General features: G+C 36.3%; 1 protein-coding gene across 1 annotated transcript in view; it reads left to right on the top strand.

Moving 5' to 3' along the window:
• Nucleotides 1-3,305: 3,305 nt before the first annotated feature.
• Nucleotides 3,306-23,232, top strand: part of LOC103512629 (growth/differentiation factor 8-like) — a 42,700-nt gene continuing 22,773 nt past the window's right edge. The window contains exons 1-4 of the mRNA XM_026825954.1: nt 3,306-4,103; nt 10,767-10,878; nt 16,256-16,803; nt 22,979-23,115. Of these exons, the coding sequence (XP_026681755.1) occupies nt 16,293-16,803; nt 22,979-23,115 (648 nt within the window). The 5' untranslated portion in view covers nt 3,306-4,103; nt 10,767-10,878; nt 16,256-16,292. The remainder of the gene's footprint in view (nt 4,104-10,766; nt 10,879-16,255; nt 16,804-22,978; nt 23,116-23,232) is intronic.

Below are 23,232 nucleotides of genomic sequence, written 5' to 3'. Positions count from 1 at the left end.
AGCACGGTATCCTACAAGGTTCTTTACGTGTGGGGCCTTTTTCCCCCACCAAAAAGAGCGGGGGGGGTGGGTTTTTTTTTTTTTTTTTTTTTTTTTTTTTTTAGATAAGCAACTCCCCTCATTACTCTCAGTCATACGCGACAATTGAAGTCATACATTATCCCTTGTCACAAGTCATACCTGATATGTCCCTAAATAATCCCGGGAGATGACCGTAGTGACCTTTTTGTCCTCTAGGGCGTTTGGGAGAACCGGGGGGATATTTCAGGAGGGGAGAGGACGAGAAGGGGTTTGTAAGAAGTACACAAGGTACAAGATTGGCAAACATTTTGATGATATTTGTGTGAGTGATAACTGTGTCATACAGTCATTAATTGCTTACCTTATTTTATATGCTTTTTCAATAAGCCTACGAGAGAGGTGAAACTCGATTCGGTTTCGCAAAATCCCTAAGAACCCTAGTCATGTAAAATTACATACCACTAAGTCTAATAGGGGTTTTAAGTGACTGGAGTCTCCTCACCTTAACCTCACACAGCCTGAGTAAGGCCGAGAAAAGCCGCGACACCCAGATGGTTACCTATCCGGATATCAACCACGCACAACGTTACTTAACTTCAATATTCCATTGAGAACTGGTGCATTCGTCGCTGGTTTTTACTTTCTATTACCTTTACGTATAGGGAACCTATACAAGGTAATGAGCAAGTATTGCAATTTAACAATGTACCTATCTTGCATAAGTTTTCATATCTGCTAATTTTTTTTCGTCCCTTAAAAGTAAGGAGTTTTTCAAAGAATTTTTGGCGACCTTGGATTTATCCTGTAGTATTATTCCCTGAAACAAACATACTTAGACTTTAATATATAGTTCTGGATCTATCAACATTGTTTGGACTACTAGAAATAGTCTTAAGTAACTAAGCTTCCCTGTGTATGTATGCCAATTCATGTGTATCTATGGCAGTCCAGCTGATCACAATCATCTTCACACATTCAAACATAGCTTGTAAACAGCTCGCAATTGCCTGTTGCAAATTTCAACTGGAGATTTTATTCGTCTTCTACGTACGTATAATTCTCTTCAATTTCGGTGACTCATTGGAGTTTCTTCGAGAGTCGATAAGTCAATTAATTTTTAGTCAGTTTTCATCCCGTTTGATTTTCACCCTGATAACATCTTGTAGATATCCTAGATGGCCCTCGTCCTAGAGAAAACTGAGGACTTTTTAGAAATTATTCAACTCTCTTTCCAGAGGGGTCAAAAAACGTCAAATAAATTTAGAGTCGAATAACGTTCAAATAGATACCAGGACTTTTTAGAAATTATTCAACTCTCTTTCCAGAGGGGTCAAAAAACGTCAAATAAATTTAGAGTCGAATAACGTTCAAATAGATAGAAACTATAGAAAGTTAATTTCATGCCTTGTTTTAGAAAGATTTAAATCAATTACCTACCTATATGATATCGCTACGGAGGTACGAGTACCTAGAGATACTCTTAAAAGTGCGGTTGTGCTAAGTAAGAAAATATAAAGAAAGCATAGAATATTATTGCTCATTTCTCCGTTTAAGTTTTGGTTCTTATAGGTACCAATAGATACCTAGAAACTATAGAAAGTTAATTTCATGCCTTGTTTTAGAAAGATTTAAATCAATTACTATGATATCTCTGCGGAGGTACGACTGGTACGAGTACCTAGAGAGACTCTTTAGATGACTGTAGGTACTAAGTAAGAAAATATAAAGAAAGCATAGAATAATATTGCTCATTTCTCCGTTTAAGTTTTGGTTCTTATAGGTATCTAGCTATTTTCTTATTATCATCTGCTCGGGCCAGGCATATTCTGAACAATAAGGAAAATAGAATCCAAAATCCGCGACTATTCCCAGTAAACCTACAGCGGAGAGAGAACACCGAGAGTGCATTTAAAATGCACTATTTCAGCGAAAGAAAGAAGAATTAATTTCAAATGCCGTTTTCGCTCTGACATATGTTCCTACAAAGAGGTTGAATGGTTTATTTTATTCCGTGTATCTCGGAGATTTGCGACCACATTCATGAGGTATGTATAGAAACCAAATAGATATTTTGTTGCATTGAATTATTTTTAGAGGATTACTCTTGTAGTAGGAAAAAAATAAATTTGTGCTTTGATTTTACGAGTAATGAGGTACATGGTAATAAAAAACGTACCTACAGAATAGAAATTCATCCTACTATATGGGTTTACTATTGGAACTTTACTGGAAAAACAAAGCAATTACTATTTTGATAAGTAAAAAATTGTACATCAGACAAGCTTTCAGGGACCTACGTATAAGAAACTGTCACATTAGACTCGTGTGGTCTGTGTCGTAGGATGCCCATCACGATGTAATATGCCTCTCGATGGACTAGAAGAGACAGTACTTTCCCATTCAGGTGCTGAGTCAACAATACAAATTTCATTCAGATCCAGCGAAAGAAAGAAGAATTAATTTCAAATGCCGTTTTCGCTCTGACATATGTTCCTACAAAGAGGTTGAATGGTTTATTTTATGATAAACCCTTGATTTAGTTATTCCTAGTTAAGTTTAGTTCTTACTTGACCTCTGCTATCAATCGGTATATTGAAAATTAAGGTACCTACCATTTATTATTAGACATATCTCTGTTTGAAATGCCAAAAAACTGTCAAAAAAGTAAGTGTTATGAACCGGATGCACAAAATGCAATTTTAGCCAAAAGGAGGTCACCTTTTTTCACAAGCTTTCAGGGACCTACGTATAAGAAACTGTCACATTAGACTCGTGTGGTCTGTGTCGTAGGATGCCCATCACGATGTAATATGCTTCTCGATGGACTAGAAGAGACAGTACAAGTAGTACCTAATGACTATAGCTATGCTATATGTATTCGAGATATATATGACATACAGTGTAGAGATGTGAAAAATGCAAGTCACAGACCGTAACTTGTGTTTGAGTATGACATCATGATAGAAAAGAAGGTGATCCTTAGCAAAGGAGATTTCAGGCTGGTAGCCCCTAGCCAGACTAAGCTGGTCTATTCCCTGCTTTCAAATAATTATTATCCAAAATTAAAAAAAAAAAAAATCTCATACTGTAAAAGGATTTTAACATGGGACCTCCAGCGTAAAAGTTCAGTATTACCAACATAACACTGGGACTTGGAAATAATATTTTGCTATTTTGTGAAATGTGATTAGTACCTAGAGTTATACTCAAATATGATGTGTAATTTTATCATGAGAACTTTAGATAAAACAATAGGTACCAACAGTATATAGTGCAGCCATGGACGGATAGAGAGCATCCCTGCACAGGTTAGTGTGAGAGGGAGAGTACCTCTGCCTCTGCATGTTCAGATTCTACACCAGACCTCCATGCATTCATATTATGACGTCCCATGCATCTTCTTTTGCAAAGAAAACCTCGTGTAGTGTTTGAGCCAAGCTATAACTGATTAGCATAGCACACATCATTCTGACTTCTCTGTGACGAGCATCAGTGTCCCAATATCCAGCACGACTTTTCCCAACAGCCATTTTGAAAGTACGAAGAATTTTTAATTGTTTTTTTTTCGTTACGTTTAAAAAAAATCATCAAGCTTGAATTAAAAGTTCATTTAATTTGATGTTTGAAGTCCGACAGGTATATTGTTTTCGTGTCCAAGTATAAATAGGCAAGTCAAGAGAGCGCGGACTCCACTTGACTCATTGTCGTGAGCTATTGCTAAGTTCGTGTTACGTTTTTCACAGTCTAGTTTTTCGCCACTTTGCAAATTTTGTTGTTTGTTAATTGTCTCACAACAATGATCGGATAATGTAGAGTGAGAATCGTTAATGAACACTACTCCATGACAAGGACTAACCTTCCTTTATTCGTCCTTTGGAATTCACTGGATTCGAATCTTTGTTTATTTTACCTGTGATTTGCCGGTTTTCATTTTAACGGACTGCATTTTTTTTTTCACCTGGTGTTTACGAAAATTTCTGGTGCCGTGTATTTTTTAATTTTGTTTATTTTTTAACTTTTGTTTTACATCAAGTGTTATGTGCTGTCCGTGTATCTCGGAGATTTGCGACCACATTCATGAGGTATGTATAGAAACCAAATAGATATTTTGTTGCATTGAATTATTTTTAGAGGTTTACTCTTGTAGTAGGAAAAAATAAAATCTGTGCTTTGATTTTACGAGTGAATAGCTACCGACTCAGGTACATGGTAATAAAAAAACCTACCTACAGAATAGAAATTCATCCTACTATATGATGGGTTTACTATTGGAACTTTACTGGAAAAACAAAGCAATTACTATTTTGATAAGTAAAAAATTGTACATCAAGAAACAAAACCCAACCAAATGTGCTTTTGCGTTTTGAAAAAAAAAAAAAAAAAAAAAAAAAAAAATCTCATTGTCAAAAGCAAATCCGGAGGTCTTCTAGATCCCAATGGAAGATTAAAACCTTTCTGGTTTTCTGGTTGAGGATAAATTATAAAGCCAACTTTGACTTTGAAGAGTTCCTCCCTGGAGAATGTCACATTTATAAATTCGCTGCAGGTCGACATGTCTCTCAACAAATTATTATTGAAATAAAACTGGTCCTAAAATGAAACGTGAGCAGAATCAATTGCAGTCGATAATTGCCGAGTAGTACCTAATGACTATAGCTATGCTATATGTATTCGAGATATATATGACATACAGTGTAGAGATGTGAAAAATGCAAGTCACAGACCGTAACTTGTGTTTGAGTATGACATCATGATAGAAAAGAAGGAGAATTGATGAGGATTGCGAGAAACAAAGACGAGATTGCCATCATGATTTCCAACCTCCGATAGGAGAGGAACCTGAAGAAGAAGAATAACCAAATAACGTTAACCATTAATCGAATATAATCTAACATGAAAATTCAATTTTCCTTTCTTAATACGAAAATCAGGTTATCCTTGGTTAAATATCAAAAGCAAAATCTTGGTTTCAACAAAAAATTGGTCCCCAAGTAGGTAATAATAATTTTTCATTATATTTCTTTTTTTTTCAATGAGCAAAAACGATTAATTGAATATTTGTTATTGGGGCAAATTGGGTATAATATCGGGAAATGTAAAGTCTCACTAATATCTCACAGCAAGTGCATTAACTAATTCTAAGTAAGAAAATATAAAGAAAGCATAGAATATTATTGCTCATTTCTCCGTTTAAGTTTTGGTTCTTATAGGTACCTATCTAGCTATTTTCTTATTATCATCTGCTCGGGCCAGGCATATTCTGAACAATAAGGAAAATAGAATCCAAAATCCGCGACTATTCCCAGTAAACCTACAGCGGAGAGAGAACACCGAGAGTGCATTTAAAATGCACTATTTCAGCGAAAGAAAGAAGAATTAATTTCAAATGCCGTTTTCGCTCTGACATATGTTCCTACAAAGAGGTTGAATGGTTTATTTTATTTTTTTTCCTGGTTCTATAAAGTGTGTTAGGTACATAACATATAAAGCTACATAGTATCTCTGTACTTGAAAGTCATGACTTGGTTAATTATTGCTAGAACAATAACAAGCTTTCAGGGACCTACGTATAAGAAACTGTCACATTAGACTCGTGTGGTCTGTGTCGTAGGATGCCCATCACGATGTAATATGCCTCTCGATGGACTAGAAGAGACAGTACTTTCCCATTCAGGTGCTGAGTCAACAATACAAATTTCATTCAGATCCCCCAACAGCCAAGATTCACCTACCCTTGAACTTTCTGCTTTACGAGAAGTACACCTATGTTCATAGTGGAAGGTCACAAGCACACGCGCAAAAGCTTTGTCTCGGTGGATTATACTTATGAATATGAATCTATCAACATAACATTTTCTGGACTACTAAAGATAGTCGTAGAGTTACTAAGTCTAATAGGGGTTTTAAGTGACTGGAGTCTCCTCACCTTAACCTCACACAGCCTGAGTAAGGCCGAGAAAAGCCGCGACACCGAGATGGTTACCTATCCGGATATCAACCACGCACAACGTTACTTAACTTCAATATTCCATTAAGAACTGGTGCATTCGTCGCTAGTTTTTTGACAATGTATCTTGCATAAGTTTTCATATCTGCTATTTTTTTTCGTCCCTTAAAAGTAAGGAGTTTTACAAAGAATTTTTGGCGACCTTGGATTTGTCCTGTAGTATTCCCTGAAACAAACATACCTAGACTTTAATTATATTCATGGTGGATAATGTAGGTATTTCCACTGATGTTTACACCAGCTAATAATCCATGAAGTTTCTTTCTTTCCTTTTATAAAAATAAAACTTTGTTGTTCCTAATATTGTTTTCTTTCCTGTCTTCTTATTCAAAAAGACACAAAAGCTTTTGAAAAAAAAAATCTCAAACGAAAAAAAGTACATAATTATGTATTAGGTACCTATTTTCCTATGCAATTATTTATCTTCATTGTACCTACTTTGGATATCTATCGTTCAACTAGGTTAGCATTACCTACACAATGGATAAAGGTGTTATTATGTATTTGTTTGGATAAAATAATTTTAAATAAACAACTGGTTTTCCGAAGTGTATAGAATCATTTTGTGTGAGGTGTCTGATTTTTTTGGACCACCCTTTATAGTACGTAGGTATCAGTTTTGGTAAAGTAAGTACAGGTAGGTAATTCAATATGATTGTAAGGCGTAATGAGCATTGAAATATTGATTCATTGCATTTACAAGCCGGTTCAATAAATTATTCTGCACCCAGAGGTAAAAATAAATAAAAAAAAATTGCTTCGCGTGTAACTTTGGGGATCCTAAAGGAAAGAAGTAAAAGTGGGACACCGGGATTTTTGAGGAACCTTTTTTTTTCAAAGCTTAATTGAAAAAAAAAAAAAAATCTATTTTGAATTCTGCTCAGATTCCCACAACTTACTTGTTTCTTGTTTGTTCTAAACGACTACTACTAACTACTACAGAACTATCCTAAAAGGCGATTTTGTTAACCGTTCAAATTCAAATCTTCACTTTAGGGATCATGATTTTAAAATGAGTACCCGAATACCTGAGTTTTAAACGCTCACCCTTACCCGTATAACGTATAATATTCGGGTGTTACCCGCGAGCCTCATGGCCCTACTTTACAAACACTTACGTATGAAAAAGTTCCACATTTTTTATGAGCACCAACTTGGGCGATGTTCCCCCATCAAAGTCGTACTTGGCCATGGTATTTAACTTTTGTCTTTTTTTTGTCCCTTGACATGTCATTACATTATTGCATGCCTCGGCCAATTTTGGTAATGTACTTGTTTTTGGTTGCAATACCCACTGATAGTTCTTCCTTGTTGGTGGTATAACTCTTCATTCATTTTGTGTGTGTGTTTGTTCGAACTTTATGCCTGGCCAAACCGCTCATCCGATTGCTATGAAACTTTGTCAACTTATTGCTTGCACTCTTGTGAAGGTTATAGGCTATTTTTCGGTTCGTTTTTGTTAATCTACGCCGAGCAAGACCACTAAATGGATGAGTGACATGAACGGTCATGCCTTAAGGATTAACAAATAAGTTATTTCCTTATCTTATTATATACTCGTAAAAGGAGAGGTGATGACGTATTCTCTACCACCTAAACCTTTAAATATCTACTTTTATGAGGTCAAACTTTCAAAAAGAAAGCATAATAAAATTTCATCCTTTCATTAGGATTCAAAAGTCCTGGTAGGTAGATAAAGATGATTAATTCAGTGATAAGAATATTAAACTGCAAAATTAAAAAGATTAAAGTCATTCATAAATAAGACTGCAATCCGATTAAAATTGGTGGAGATGACAAGTAGTTGTCCTTTAAATTCAGAAAACTCCTGCAAAAGAAAAAGTGAATTTGACATCTCCGCTAATGTGAATTTTACAAGAACTGTAAAGTTGACATCTCCACTAATACCTATGAATTTGACAAGACAAAGTGAATTTGACATCTCATTAATGTGGATGTGCACTTTTTCTCTTCACAGATCAATTGAGTTGCTTTAGTGTCCACAAATAGGTACCAATTTGATTATTGACATAATAACAGTGGTATTTCAATGTTTCCCTTGTTGACATTCACATAGATTGGTGGAGATATCACATTCACTTTTTTTGGCTATGTGTATAACTAGTCCTGATTTTTTTCCCCCTTCAAAATTTTCTGATTCAGAGATTTTGACATCTCCGCTAATTTTCTTGAAAACTGATAGGATACATTTTATAAAATTGATACATTTTACGTATATTATCGAAGTGAGGGTCTCTTCTTAAGGAATTCCTGTGTGCGGAGTCCAGTCTGTTAAGCTATGTCCACACATCGATTCGCTGTCAATCGATTCACCTCTTCACTTCGATGATCGACGGCGTCGACTATATGTGGACACTCCTTTAGGCCTATTATACCCCCTATAGTTGGAATAATCGGCATAATCAACAGTTGGCATAATCACCTTTATTCGTCCTTTGGAATTCACTGGATTCGAATCTTTGTTTATTTTACCTGTGATTTGCCGGTTTTCATTTTAACGGACTGCATTTTTTTTTTCACCTGGTGTTTACGAAAATTTCTGGTGCCGTGTATTTTTTAATTTTGTTTATTTTTTAACTTTTCAGAGTGATGATCCCTCCACTTCTAGTTCAGTGTTCTCACCTGAGGATGATGATGAGGATGATGCATTTTTCCGAATGGACCGAGTGCTTGTCATCTCTCAGCCACGTAAGTCTTTTCTAACATTATTTCCTGCATGATCCTATCGGAAAGTTTTTCACGCACAATCAAACACAAACCTCCAAATAATTTTCACGATGCAGCTTAGAGAAAGTTTCACCTTTGTAATTATCTACCTTGTGGTGATATAGCAAGTTGCGTAACCTTTGACCTATGGGAGGTGCCTGCTTGCCAACTTTTAATAATCAGACATTTGAGTTCTATGATTAATTAAAACAAAAGAAGATTCACGGTGAAATAAACAATAGGTACAACAAAATAAATAAATATAATGATAACACAACACCTATAGGTAGTTAATAATTAAAATTAATGGCCGGTTACACCAATAACTGAATCGGAGATAACGGAGATTTCACGGAGAAGTTCTTTTTGCTCAAAAAGAAATCGTTATTAAATTGATTATTCTTGATTTAAATTGATTATTCAGCCGAGGCATGGAATTTTATCCTCTTCTATCTGAGAATTTCACCACATAATAATGAAACTCTAACCCTTAGGTGGTAGAGAACGCCTCCGGCGTTAACCTCGCCTAGTGGTTACCTTCCATTCAAGAGTCTATTATTATTCAATATAGTTTTCGCAAATTAGGTATTCAACTATCCACCCAATGAAATAATAATCTAATATATAAAAATGAATATTTGTTTGTTTGTGTGTGTGTTTGTTCGAACTTTATGCCTGGCCAAACCGCTCATCCGATTGCTATGAAACTTTGTCAACTTATTGCTTGCTCTCTTGTGAAGGTTATAGGCTATTTTTCGGTTCGTTTTTGTTAAGCTACGCCGAGCAAGACCACTAAATGGATGAGTGACATGAACGGTCATGCCTTATAATAAGGATTAACAAATAAGTTATTTCCTTATCCTATTATATAAAAGGAGAGGTGATGACGTATTCTCTACCACCTAAACCTTTAAATATCTACTTTTATGAGGTCAAACATTCAAAAAGAAAGCAAAATAAAATTTCATCCTTTCATTAGGATTCGATTCCGCACCGTCTCACTTACATATCTGTAACTACCACTGGTGATTAAAAAAGTCCTGGTAGGTAGATAAAGATGATTAATTCAGTAATAAGAATATTAAACTGCAAAATTAAAAAGATTAAAGTCATTCATAAGACTGCAATCCGATGAAAATTGGTGGAGATGACAAGTAGTTGTCTCCTGCACAAGAAATAGTGAATTGGGCATTTCCGCTAATGTGAATTGGACATCTCCACTAATCTGAATTTTACAAGAACTGTAAAGTTGACATCTCCACTAATACCTATGAATTTGAAAAGACAAAGTGAATTTGACACCTCCACTAATGTGAATTTTACAAGAACTGTAAAGTTGACATCTCCACTAATACCTATGAATTTGACAAGACAAAGTGAATTTGACATCTTCACTAATGTGGATGTGCACTTTTTCTCATCACAGATCAATTGAGTTGCTTTAGTGTCCACAAATAGGTACCAATTTGATTATTGACATATTAACAGTGGTATTACAATGTTTCCCTTGTTGACATTCACATAGATTGGTGGAGACATCACATTCACTTAAAGCTATGTGTATAACTAGTCCTGATTTTTTCCCCCTTCAAAATTTTCTGATTTAGAGATTTTGACATCTCCGCTAATTTTCTTGAAAACTGATAGAATACCTACATTTTATAAAATTGATACATTTTACGTATATTATATCGAAGTGAGGGTCTCTTCTTAAGGAATTCCTGTGTGCGGAGTCCAGTCTGTTAAGCTATGTCCACACATCGATTCGCTGTCAATCGATTCACCTCTTCACTTCGACGTCAATCGATTCACCTCTTCACTTCGATGTCAATCGATTCACCTCTTCACTTCGATGATCGACGGCGTCGACTATTATGTGGACACTCCTTTAGGCCTATTGTACCCCCCTATCGGCATAATCAACAGTTGGCATAATCGGCATAATCAACAGTTGGCATAATCGACATAATCAACAGTTGGCATAATCAAGCAATCCTCTCTTCTGTTTCAGTTTGTTTAGGCTGTCATTCGCCGGTGAACTTGCCGCCATGGAGTCGAGACTGAAATGTGACCAGGGAGCAAAGAGGTGATGACGTCAGAATAGCCATCTAGCATCAGTGACGGTAAGTGTCGGCTAGGTACGTTGAATGCACCAGTTTTCGACAGATGACTAAAGTACCTAAAGTTTTTCTTGAGTATCTCGATGGGTGGCCGTCTGGCGACTGGGACATTAGGTGCTGGTGTTTCGGGGTTCACTTAACCTTGTGAGGACAATATTGAAGGGCTGGTTGAAATTCCGATAACCCCGATTAGCTTTTGTGCAAATTTCGTTTGTTCAAAAGGAGGTAGGATTTATATTGAAATTTCATATCAAATCGCGAGATTTAGAAACTTTACTGTTCAAATTACTGAACGAAATAGACCAGATGATAGATAGGCAAGGGAGACCATCAGATATGCAGGGATAGATAAGTAGGGATCAAGTATACAAATCTGGTAGTATTGTCATCACAAGATTCTCTCTCAAACGCTACAATGTTGCGAAATGAACCGCAATATCAGCACACGCAGCATCTATCATTTATCTATCTTAGAGAATCATGTGTGTGTGTTTTTGCAAATTGAATAAATAATGTATGAGCGCAATTTCTTCACTTCATTATCGGCTAGACATTGTGTTTCTTGATCTTTCCGACGTATCTAATGACAAATTTCTAAACTGCTAATTGTTCCGATGTTTATACCTATTCTGCTTTGAGTGAGTATGTCAAAACCAAAACCGTAGTGAGAGTCAGTTCTCTCACCATGAGTTATTCCCCCCTCTTCCTTCAGAACTAGGGCAATGTCTTGTCTGACAAGATAGCAGACGTCTAGGTCGTGAGGGGGGCCAGAGATCAATTGACCTCCGAGGTTAATCATTTGGGACCACGATGTTACAAGCATGAGTGTAATCCGTATACGGTTTGCAATCTGTGCACTAGGTATTCACTCTCAGACTAATTGATTTTATCTTTGGACCATGGGCCATTTTATACTGGGTCATTGGGAAGAAAATTAGGAACCGAAAATGGATTTGATCTGTTCTACACTAACAGCAGGTATTTATACCTATCGTACTTGGAATTTTTATTCGGCTTACTTTCTAAACAAGAATATTACTAATTAAAAGTACCACCTACCTATAAATAAAATAATTTTATAAGATTAATTATTAATCTTATGTATTATATTTTTGATATTATATCTACCAACCTACCTCTAACATAGTTTGATAAAATGTCTTGCTTGTAAGGAGAAACTTGTACCTATGGATATGTACTACGTACCTAATAGTAGCTATATGTACCTAATTACCTATACAGGAAAATAATTTAACTTGCGAAATTAACAACTGTAATGAACTATGTATGCCACTTTGCCTATATGGAGCACGTGTTACGTGGCTACAAGTCATTGACCTTTGTGTTAGCCCATGACATTTTTGTTCCGTCAATTTTTTGTCAATTTTATTAGAAATAAAATTCACGAATGAAAAATAAAATTGTACTCTGCTACCACGGGTAGATTACAAGTAGGTAGCTACAACAATAATTGAGTCTTGAATTGAAAACAAAAGATTCACTGTTCCAGAAATTCCTAGGAATATTAGTCAGCATCATTACGGTCACCCAGTACCTAGATGACCCTTTGTAATAGATGGAAATTTACTTCTTCGAGAGGTTTCTGCTGATTTATAAATAATTGGAAGATTCCCTATATCTTGCTCGAATTTTCAAATAATCCTAATTCGGCTAATCAATTGGGAACCGCTATCGAATTAGAAATTCTGCCATTGCCTGTCCTAAGCCAGGATGAGAAAGGAGGAAGGATAAAGGAGTTAAAAAAACCAGGGTTCAGCTGGCCCGGTTGATAGCACCCTGTAAGGGCTCATTGACAGGGTTACAGTTGAAAACCGGCCAATGGCTGAAAGGGCGGAAGAGATCTACAAGGAATCCATCGACCTGACAGGCAGAAGAGCTAACAACTAGTGTAGGGCAGCAACTGCATCAGTATCAGGATAAGGCGGAGATGTTGAAGTTGTCTCTTCGGTAGGGTAAAATTTCAAGTGGCCCAACAAGTAACTTGTTCACCCACATAAGAGGAACCAAGAGGCCACTAAATTCGTACTGGATTGATGGATGGCATAATTAGGTACTCAGATCAGAAGGCGCCTCAGAACTGCATTTATCATTCATAAGTTGTGACGATGGTAATTTTCGCACATGCTAGAATGACAGTTTTTTCCCGCGCGCTTTTGCCTAACTGAAACTTACGTGACAATAATATCACAGATAGGTAGATACTTATAACCATTGATAAATATTTTGTATGACCTTTTGACAAAGTACCTATCTACTAGTAGTGTTTTGAATCAGTTCTTGTCCTGTCTCATTCACCTGTTATCCTATTCTAATAAGTTTTATCAATGAACACAATCATAAATCATTATTCACTTGAGATAACACCTTCATTCAGTGGAAATTTCTTCCTTGCTATCCAAAAGGTGCCGGTTTCAGTTCCAAGTGTAGCTGAAATGGGCAATATTTTTGACGGCAAAACTTAACTGAGAACATTCAACGGAATATCTATGAACAAAAATTAAGATCAACTACAAATTTTTATGAAGTTTGTTCCGATTTTACTTTTCCCATTTCTCCAGTGCCCAAGCAAAATAAGCTTAATAAGAAGCACGGTAGCGAAAAGTCAAAATTTGACAGCTCTACTGAGAGATATTTTGGATTAGGTAAACATGGTCTGAAAATTTCATTAAAACCGGACGAACCTTTAGGAGTTTGGCAAAAGAAAGAATTTCGTAAAAGGTCGCAAAATCTGAACATTTTTGCTAAATTTCACTTGGTTAACTAAAAGGACAATAGCCATTTTTGACATGGTCACAAAACAAATAGTGACAGTTGTTACAAGATGTTATTTGCAACTTGGGGTCCAGAGTACCTAAGCCTCCCCCCTCAGTAAATCTGAGGGGTGGGGGATTTCATACCTACTGATTATAGTCAGCTGTTTATTTTTTTAATATACCTATGTTATGTAGGGTATAGGTATAATAAGATTTTTTTGCAGGATCGAATTCAGTTGGAATTATTGAGACCTCTGTGGACTCTAAAGAAAAGACAGAAATGATTATTTGAAAATGATAATAGGTAACTTTATATTTGCTTCCTTATAATATTTAATCGATTTGGGATCGATGGACATTAATGATGTAAGTATGTGATATAGACTAAATAGGATGTATTAAGTATATATCTACAATTCACATACCTACCTAACTACAACTTACAACTGGATATGAATAGAAAGTAAGTATGTAAATTTAAATTACTGTACCTACATACATCAACGGACTTTTATGCAAAAAATGGTAGTCGGCCCTACTCCAACAGACTTACCCATGAGGTTATGACTATAATTTTCGAAAAATTAATGGTCCGAGGTAATATATGTACATATTGCCGAAAAGTCTAGGTTACCGACCGACCTACCCTAACATGCACCGGCTAAAAGCGTTCATACAGAGTGTAAACGAGTAAAATGTCTTTATTATACCCCTTCATAATGTACATTTTAGAAATTTTGCGAATATAGGAGAGACATAATAGATTGTCACAGGTATTTGGATTAGTAACAGGCTTGCCATCTAAGCATCATCATCTTATCTAAAATCATCATAATTATTGATGGTCAAAGATGGTTCTTAAATTATTGTGATCCTTACCAAAAATAACCACAATTTCTTCACTTCATTATCGGCTAGACAATGTGTTTCTTGATCTTTCCGACGTATCTAATGACAAATTTCTAAACTGCTAATTGTTACGATGTTTATATTCTGCTTTGAGTGAGTATGTCAAAACCAAAACCGTAGTGAGAGTCAGTTCTCTCACCATGAGGTCCCTTCTTAACTTCTATGAAGGTGTTTCTTGTTGTTCGATACCAAAATATCGCACATGTCTCAGCTTAATAAGAGTACGAACATATTGGTCATTCCTGTTCCTGCAAATCAGCAAAGATCAAAACAGATTGATATGCTTTCGGATTTCTTGCTTTCCAAGTGGAAGGATTGTGAAAGGAGGGGAAAATCCAGAGATGAAGGAATGTGTTCATATCCTTAAGTTCACACATAGTTGACGTCCGTCGATCGATCGACGAGGTGAATCTATGTTGTCGAGGCAGTGTACGGTTTCAGATCGACCATCGATCAAGTCGGTCGATGGCCGTCGACTATGTTTGTACACAGCTCAACAGGAATAAGGGGAATGTTTCTTTTCAGTAAGTGAGCATTTTCCTTATTTGATATTCAGCATTGGGTTGGGTCTAGTCTGAAATCACCAAATTTAATGTAAATTGATATGTTTTATGTTTGTGTGTGTATAGAATTTTAAAATTTAAATTGTAGTTACTGTATATTAGAATCTTATTTCTGTTTTGGATTCAAGCATAATAAAAGAACCTGACGATTGTTTTGACTGGACTGTGAAGTTTGTCGGTTGAGCACCTGTTAATAAATGCAACTTTATAACTTTGCCCTTCTCATTTCGCAATATTTTGAAGTCACTGGAACAATTATATGGTTAGGTATGTAAAGCTGTGTCCACACATCAAAGGAATACATTGTCCAAAGCGATGATATTCTGAAATAGGGTTGTTGAGATGCCAAACAATGTGAGGCTCGTAAGTTGTAATTTAAGGCAAAATTTCTTCAGGTACCGTTTTATCAATAGGACCAATATTGTTGGAAATCATCAATTGAATCAGGAAAAACTAGATATAGCTTGTTTACCTGTCAAAAGCTTTAAGGTTCCTGCTACACATGAGGTACCCAATCTATTTTATTCCTTGGCACGAGTGTACTGTACATTACCTATGTAGGTATAGTTTAGGTAGTTAGTAGATACCTATGTAGGCATTCATCTAATATGAATTCCATAATTCAATTCGATTTTTACTTTCCTTATCCTATAGGAAGGAAAGTATTTTTTCTCAAATTTGATATTGTTGCCTGCTCTTCTTTGCAAAAACAAAATTAATTTATCGCCATGCATGGAGGTTCACAAGATGAATATAGTAAGAGGATGCACTTTGCAATGCCAGTGCTTCCTACCATCATATGTATAGCTGAGTCCTGCGATCTACATAATTATTAACACGAGTGGTCAGTAGTGATTCAGCAGTGGTTGCTGTCACATCATGACCTACTAGTGAATAGTGAGCAGGTATCGTGTAGCTAGTAGTGATGGAACTTTGTTGTCTTACGATGATAGTTATCACGAGTGGTCAGTAGTGATTCAGCAGTGGTTGCTGTCACATCATGACCTACTAGTGAATAGTGAGCAGGTATCGTGTAGCTAGTAGTGACGGAACTTTGTTGTCTTACGATGATAGTTATCGAAGTGATAGTGACTAGTGAGAAATGACAGCAACATGGTTTGGATTTTGTTACAGGCGATGCGTCGCTCCTGAATGAACAGTGAACTCAACAATGCTCTACAGATACCTTGCACTGCTGCTTGTGTTCACATTTAGCACTGCTGCGGTCACTGGCACCACCCCCACCCCTCCCTCCTCCAATAGTCGTGAGGCTATCATGCTCATCCGAACTGTCAATAACCAAGGTGTTGACGATTTGATGAATCTGGAAAACACTACTCCTATCACTACAGGAGGATGCTCCAAGTGTAGCGCCAGAGAAGAGAAGAAGAACTTTAGTCTGCACAATATACGGGAGGAGATCCTCAGTAAACTAGGATTCACCCATCCTCCCAATGTGACTGGCAAGAATCTCACTGTGAAAGCCTCCATCTATGATCTCATTAACAAGCAGCACCGGGGTTCTCCCTATGATAATATGTACTCCCAGCACCACTGGCATCAGCCTGGAGGTATGCAGAGTGATGATCCCTCCACTTCTAGTTCAGTGTTCTCACCTGAGGATGATGATGAGGATGATGCATTTTTCCGAATGGACCGAGTGCTTGTCATCTCTCAGCCACGTAAGTCTTTTCTAACATTATTTCCTGCATGATCCTATCGGAAAGTTTTTCACGCACAATCAAACACAAACCTCCAAATAATTTTCACGATGCAGCTTAGAGAAAGTTTCACCTTTGTAATTATCTACCTTGTGGTGATATAGCAAGTTGCGTAACCTTTGACCTATGGGAGGTGCCTGCTTGCCAACTTTTAATAATCAGACATTTGAGTTCTATGATTAATTAAAACAAAAGAAGTTATTAGCGTAGGTACATACTTACGTTGTAAGTAATGTGGAGTTATTGACCTTCCCTGATTGTGAAGGGGTTCCTAGATAAGATAAAATTATTCTCACTGTTTCGCAGGATTCCCTCCAAACTTTAACGTCTGGCAAATTAGGCGATTTCTTGGGGACAACTGGTAGATTCATTGATCTAAGTGGTAGTTAAATTATAATCAATGGATGAAACTCTTCAACTTTAGAAACATTGGTTTTACATATTTATCCTTTTATAATGATTTGATCTGTACTCTGTACAATAAAATACTTTTTCTGGGTACAATGCATGCATAATTTCTTTTTTACCTTCCTCTTCATATAGTTACATACTTACGTTGTAAGTAATGTGGAGTTATTGACCTTCCCTGATTGTGAAGGGGTTCCTAGATAAGATAAAATTATTCTCATTGTTTCGCAGGATTCCCTCCAAACTTTGACGTCTGGCAAATTAGGCGATTTCTTAGGGAAAACTGTAGATTCATTGATCTAAGTGGTAGCTAAATTATTATCAATGGATGAAACTCTTCAACTTTAGAAACATTGGTTTTACATATTTATCCTTTTATAATGATTTGATCTGTACTCTGTACAATAAAATACTTTTCTAGGTACAATGCATGCATAATTTCTTTTTTTACCTTCCTCTTCATTTTTCTCGCACCATTTCTTCTTTGGAGAACAATCAATTTTATTTATGTACATTCCCCACTCACACGGAATAACATTGGCTCCTGAAAGGGGTTAGAGCTTATGCCATCAAAGCGTTCACTCCCTCATTAACTCCTTGTTTTCTTTTAATCACCACTTCTTTGTCAAGGGTAAGTCAACTCTTTGATGTGGCACGGGTGGAATAAGACGAGGGTAATAAAGGAGAGGTAAAGAGAGGGTTGAGGTGAGATAGGTGAGGGGGTTTCACGCGTGCGGTCAGGGTCAGGGTTGGAGCTATGAGGTGAATATCCTCCACCTTGAGGGAGACCTGCAGTCATCAGCTGGTATTCCCCCTTCTTCCTTCACGGCATAATCAACAGTTGGCATAATCGGCATAATCAACAGTTGGCATAATCGGCATAATCAACAGTTGGCATAATCAAGCAATCCTCTCTTCTGTTTCAGTTTGTTTAGGCTGTCATTCGCCGGTGAACTTGCCGCCATGGAGTCGAGACTGAAATGTGACCAAGGAGCAAAGAGGTGATGACGTCAGAATAGCCACCTAGCATCAGTGACGGTAAGTGACGGCTAGGTACGTTGAATGCATCAGTTTTCGACAGATGACTAAGTAGGTACCTAAAGTTTTTCTTGAGTATCTCGATGGGTGGCCGTCTGGCGACTGGGACATTAGGTGCTGGTGTTTCAGGGTGCACTTAACCTTGTGAGGACAATATTGAAGGGCTGGTTGAAATTCCGATAACCCCGATTAGCTTTAGTGCAAATTTCGTTTGTTCAAAATGAGGTCGGATTTATATTGAAATTTTATATCAAATCGCGAGATTTAGAAACTTTACTGTTCAAATTACTGAACGAAATAGACCAGATGATAGAGAGGTAAGGAAGACCATCAGATATGCAGGGATAGATAAGTAGGGATCAAGTATACAAATCTGGTAGTATTGTCATCACAAGATTCTATCTCAAACGCTACAATGTTTCGAAATGAACCGCAATATCAGTACACGCAGCATCCATCATTTATCTATCTTAGAGAATCATGTGTGTGTGTTTTTGCAAATTGAATAAATAATGTATGAGCAAAGTAAAGGACCAGCAAATCCGCACTGTCACTCAAAATATTTATGACATTGATCAAGGGCAATCCCCAGCAATGCGCGAATTTTGTTTTCTAGGTAGCTAGGGAAGTATTACGCGAAAATATTTCCCCTTCCGCCGCGCCGGTGTCGAACCTGGAGAGGGGGGGAAGGAGCTCTTCTTCAAATAAGGTAAAACCATCTTTTTAGAAACACCTATTGGAGGTATATTGTGGTTTGTGGTTTACAAATTGATCTATCTTTCTGGGTGGGAAAAGTCATATTAAGGAGTAGCGCTCCGCCCCGCCAAATCAAGAAAGCTTATCATATTGATCAATCAAAGTTTCAAATTGACAGCTCAGCTTCAAATAAGGTAAAACCATCTTTTTAGAAACACCTATTGGAGGTATATTGTGGTTTGTGGTTTACAAATTGATCTATCTTTCTGGGCGGGAGAAGTCATATTAAGGAGTAGCGCTCCGCCCCGCCAAATCAAGAAAGCTTGACACTTTTGACAGCTTATCATATTGATCAATCAAAGTTTCAAATTGACAGCTCATTAATGTTTTATTTTGGTGAAATTTGTCAAGAATATTCAACAAATGAAGTAAATTTTCTCATAAGACTCTGAGCCCGATTAGTTTCCATTAGTAAAGTTGTGAATTATCTCTATTATGTTTTATTTTGGTGAAATTTGTCAAGAATATTCAACAAATGAAGTAAATTTTCTCATAAGACTCTGAGCCCGATTAGTTTCCATTAGAAAAGTTGTGAATTATCTCTATTGATGACAAAGTAGAACCTCTCTGAAACCATTTCTATTGTACGCCACTGGTCATCGTTAATCCCCTATCAATTAGCATATTGTTTAAGCTTCTCGTAATCTTATGTTATAGAGACATCGTATTTGAATAATTTACAGATTTTCGCACATGCTAGAATGACAGTTTTTTCCCGCGCGCTTTTGCCTAACTGAAACTTACGTGACAATAATATCACAGATAGGTAGATAGGTAGGTACTTATAACCATTGATAAATATTTTGTTTGACCTTTTGACAAAGTAGGTACCTATCTACTAGTAGTGTTTTGAATCAGTTCTTATCCTGTCTCATTCACCTGTTATCCTATTCTAATAATAGTGTTTGAGCCAAGCTATAACTGATTAGCATAGCACACATCATTCTGACTTCTCTGTGACGAGCATCAGTGTCCCAATATCCAGCACAACTTTTCCCAACAGCCATTTTGAAAGTACGAAGAATTTTTAATTGACAAATTTTTATGAAGTTTGTTCCGATTTTACTTTTCCCATTTCTCCAGTGCCCAAGCAAAATAAGCTTAATAAGAAGCACGGTAGCGCAAAGTCAAAATTTGACAGCTCTACTGAGAGATATTTTGGATTAGGTAAACATGGTCTGCAAATTTCATTAAAACCGGACGAACCTTTAGGAGTTTGGCAAAAGAAAGAGTTTCGTAAAAGGTCGCAAAATCTGAACATTTTTGCTAAATTTCACTTGGTTAACTGACAATAGCCATTTTTGACATAGTCACAAAACAAATAGTGACAGTTGTTACAAGATGTTATTTGCAACTTGGGGTCAAGAGTACCTAAGCCTCCCCCCTCAGTTAATCTGAGGGGTGGGGGATTTCATACCTACTGATTATAGTCAGCTGTTTATTTTTTTCATATATGTTATGTAGGGTATAGGTATAATAAGATTTTTTTGCAGGACCGAATTCAGTTGGAATTATTGAGACCTCTGTGGACTCTAAAGAAAAGACAGAAATGATATTTGAAAATGATAATAGGTAACGTTATATTTGCTTCCTTATAATATTTTAATCGATTTGGGATCGATGGACATTAATGATATAAGTATGTGATATAGACTAAATAGGATGTATTAAGTAGGTATATATCTACAATTTACATACCTACCTAACTACAACTTACAACTGGATATGAATAGAAAGTAAGTATGTAATTTTAAATTACTGTACCTATACATACATCAACGGACTTTTATGCAAAAAATGGTAGTCAGCCCTACTCCAACAGAAACACGGATACCTATACAAGAGAAAGAAGTAAGAACATATTGAACAAAAAATAAATATGAAAGCCGTTATTGCCCAATATCAAGAAAGAAAAAAAAAAATGTTCAAGTCAAACAAAGAATTGTTATAAAATATCTGAATAAGAAATCTTATAAATCCTTATTTCCATTTTTTTGCAAAAATAAAAATATAATAAATAAAAAAATCGTACTTGTCACTTCACCATGTGATTAGTCATTTTTTTTTTCTTTTCTTTTTTGTGAAATTCAAACAAAAATCTACCTTGAAATTGCATTAAAAAATCACGATGTAGGTAATATTCTATTTCAATTGATTTTTGCGACCCCTCCCAGTTTTGATAATCGCAAACCGATTAATTTCTTACGTGCAGAAGGTTCCTAATTTTTTGCGAGTGCAATTTTTTTGGAAGGGGTCGAATGTCATTGAGTACAATGTGAACCCGATGCATTATTCACGGTGAAATAAACAATAGGTACAACAAAATAAATAAATATAATGATAACACAACACCTATAGGTAGTTAATAATTAAAATTAACGGCCGGTTACACCAATAACTGAATCGGAGATAACGGAGATTTCACGGAGAAGTTCTTTTTGCTCAAAAAGAAATCGCTATTAAATTGATTATTCTTGATTTAAATTGATTATTCAGCCGAGGCATGGAATTTTATCCTCTTTCCGATGCATTAAATCATTCTGTGTTCCCATGAAATTGAGAATTTACACAAATCCGCAAAAAAGACAATATTTTGGGATTGTTGATTCACAAGTTGGATCATTTCGTTTCAGTGCATCGTCTTCTACGGATGAAGTTTGATCTGTGATATTATATAGTCTTTAGTTAAATCTGAACTTTCTAGAAACAACTACCCGAAATATACCGGCTTGATTAATTATTTTCAAAATTCTAGTACTTTCCATTTGATAGAATATAATCATTGTTTTCGTACGAGTTAACGTTTAGTGCAGTTTACCCTTTCATCCAAACTCTGAGAAGGTAAGATTTAAACTTTAAAATGACTGATAAAGGATCATCAAAGGAATACATTGTCCAAAGCGATGATATTCTGAAATAGGGTTGTTGAGATGCCAAACAATGTGAGGCTCGTAAGTTGTAATTAAAGGCAAAATTTCTTCAGGTACCGTTTTATCAATAGGACCAATATTGTAGGAAATCATCAATTGAATCAGGAAAAACTAGATATAGCTTGTTTACCTGTCAAAAGCTTTAGGTTCCTGCTACACATGAGGTACCCAATCCATTTTATTTCTTTGCACGAGTGTACTGTACACTGTACATTACCTATGTAGGTATAGTTTAGGTAGTTAGTAGGTAGATAACTATGTAGGCATTCATCTAATATGAATTCCATAATTCAATTCGATTTTTACTTTCCTTATCCTATAGGAAGGAAAGTATTTTTTCTCAAATTTGATATTGTTGCCTGCTCTTCTTTGCAAAAACGAAATTAATTTATCGCCATGCATGGAGGTTCATAAGATGAATATAGTAAGAGGATGCACTTTGCAATGCCAGTGCTTCCTACCATCATATGTATAACTGAGTCCTGCGATCTACATAATTATTAACACGAGTGGTCAGTAGTGATTCAGCAGTGGTTGCTGTCACATCATGACCTACTAGTGAATAGTGAGCAGGTATCGTGTAGCTAGTAATGACGGAACTTTGTTGTCTTACGATGATAGTTATCGAAGTGATAGTGACTAGTGAATTGAATTGAAAACAAAAGATTCACTGTTCCAGAAATTCCTAGGAATATTAGTCAGCATCATTACGGTCACCCAGTACCTAGATGACCCATTGTAATAGATGGAAATTTACTTCTTTGAGAGGTTTCTGCTGATTTATAAATAATTGGAAGATTCCCTATATCTTGCTCGAATTTTCAAATAATCCTCATTCGGCTAATCAATGAGGAACCGCTATCGAATTAGAAATTCCGCCATTGCCTGTCCTAAGCCAGGATGAGAAAGGAGGAAGGATAAAGGAGTAACACCTTTAAAAAAAAACCAGGGTTCAGCTGGCCCGGTTGATAGCACCCTGTAAGGGCTCATTGACAGGGTTGCAGTTGAAAACCGGCCAATGGCTGAAAGGGCGGAAGAGATCTACAAGGGGCAGCAGCTGCATCAGTATCAGGATAAGGCGGAGATGTTGTACATTGGAAAGGCTTATTTCTGGAGAAATGCAAGCAGAGCTGAGTCAGGGGTAAGGTTGCATCACTGCGATGTGGAAGGCCACGGAATGACCATTACATTGTTATTCCTTGTTTTTTTTTTTTTTTTTTTAAGGGGTTTGACAGAGGGAACTATAATCGCTATGTTC

The sequence above is a fragment of the Diaphorina citri genome, unplaced genomic scaffold, assembly GCF_000475195.1.
Source record: "Diaphorina citri unplaced genomic scaffold, Diaci psyllid genome assembly version 1.1 scaffold37, whole genome shotgun sequence".
Lineage (NCBI taxonomy): Eukaryota > Metazoa > Arthropoda > Insecta > Hemiptera > Psyllidae > Diaphorina > Diaphorina citri.
This window is presented reverse-complemented; position numbering and strand designations above follow the sequence as displayed.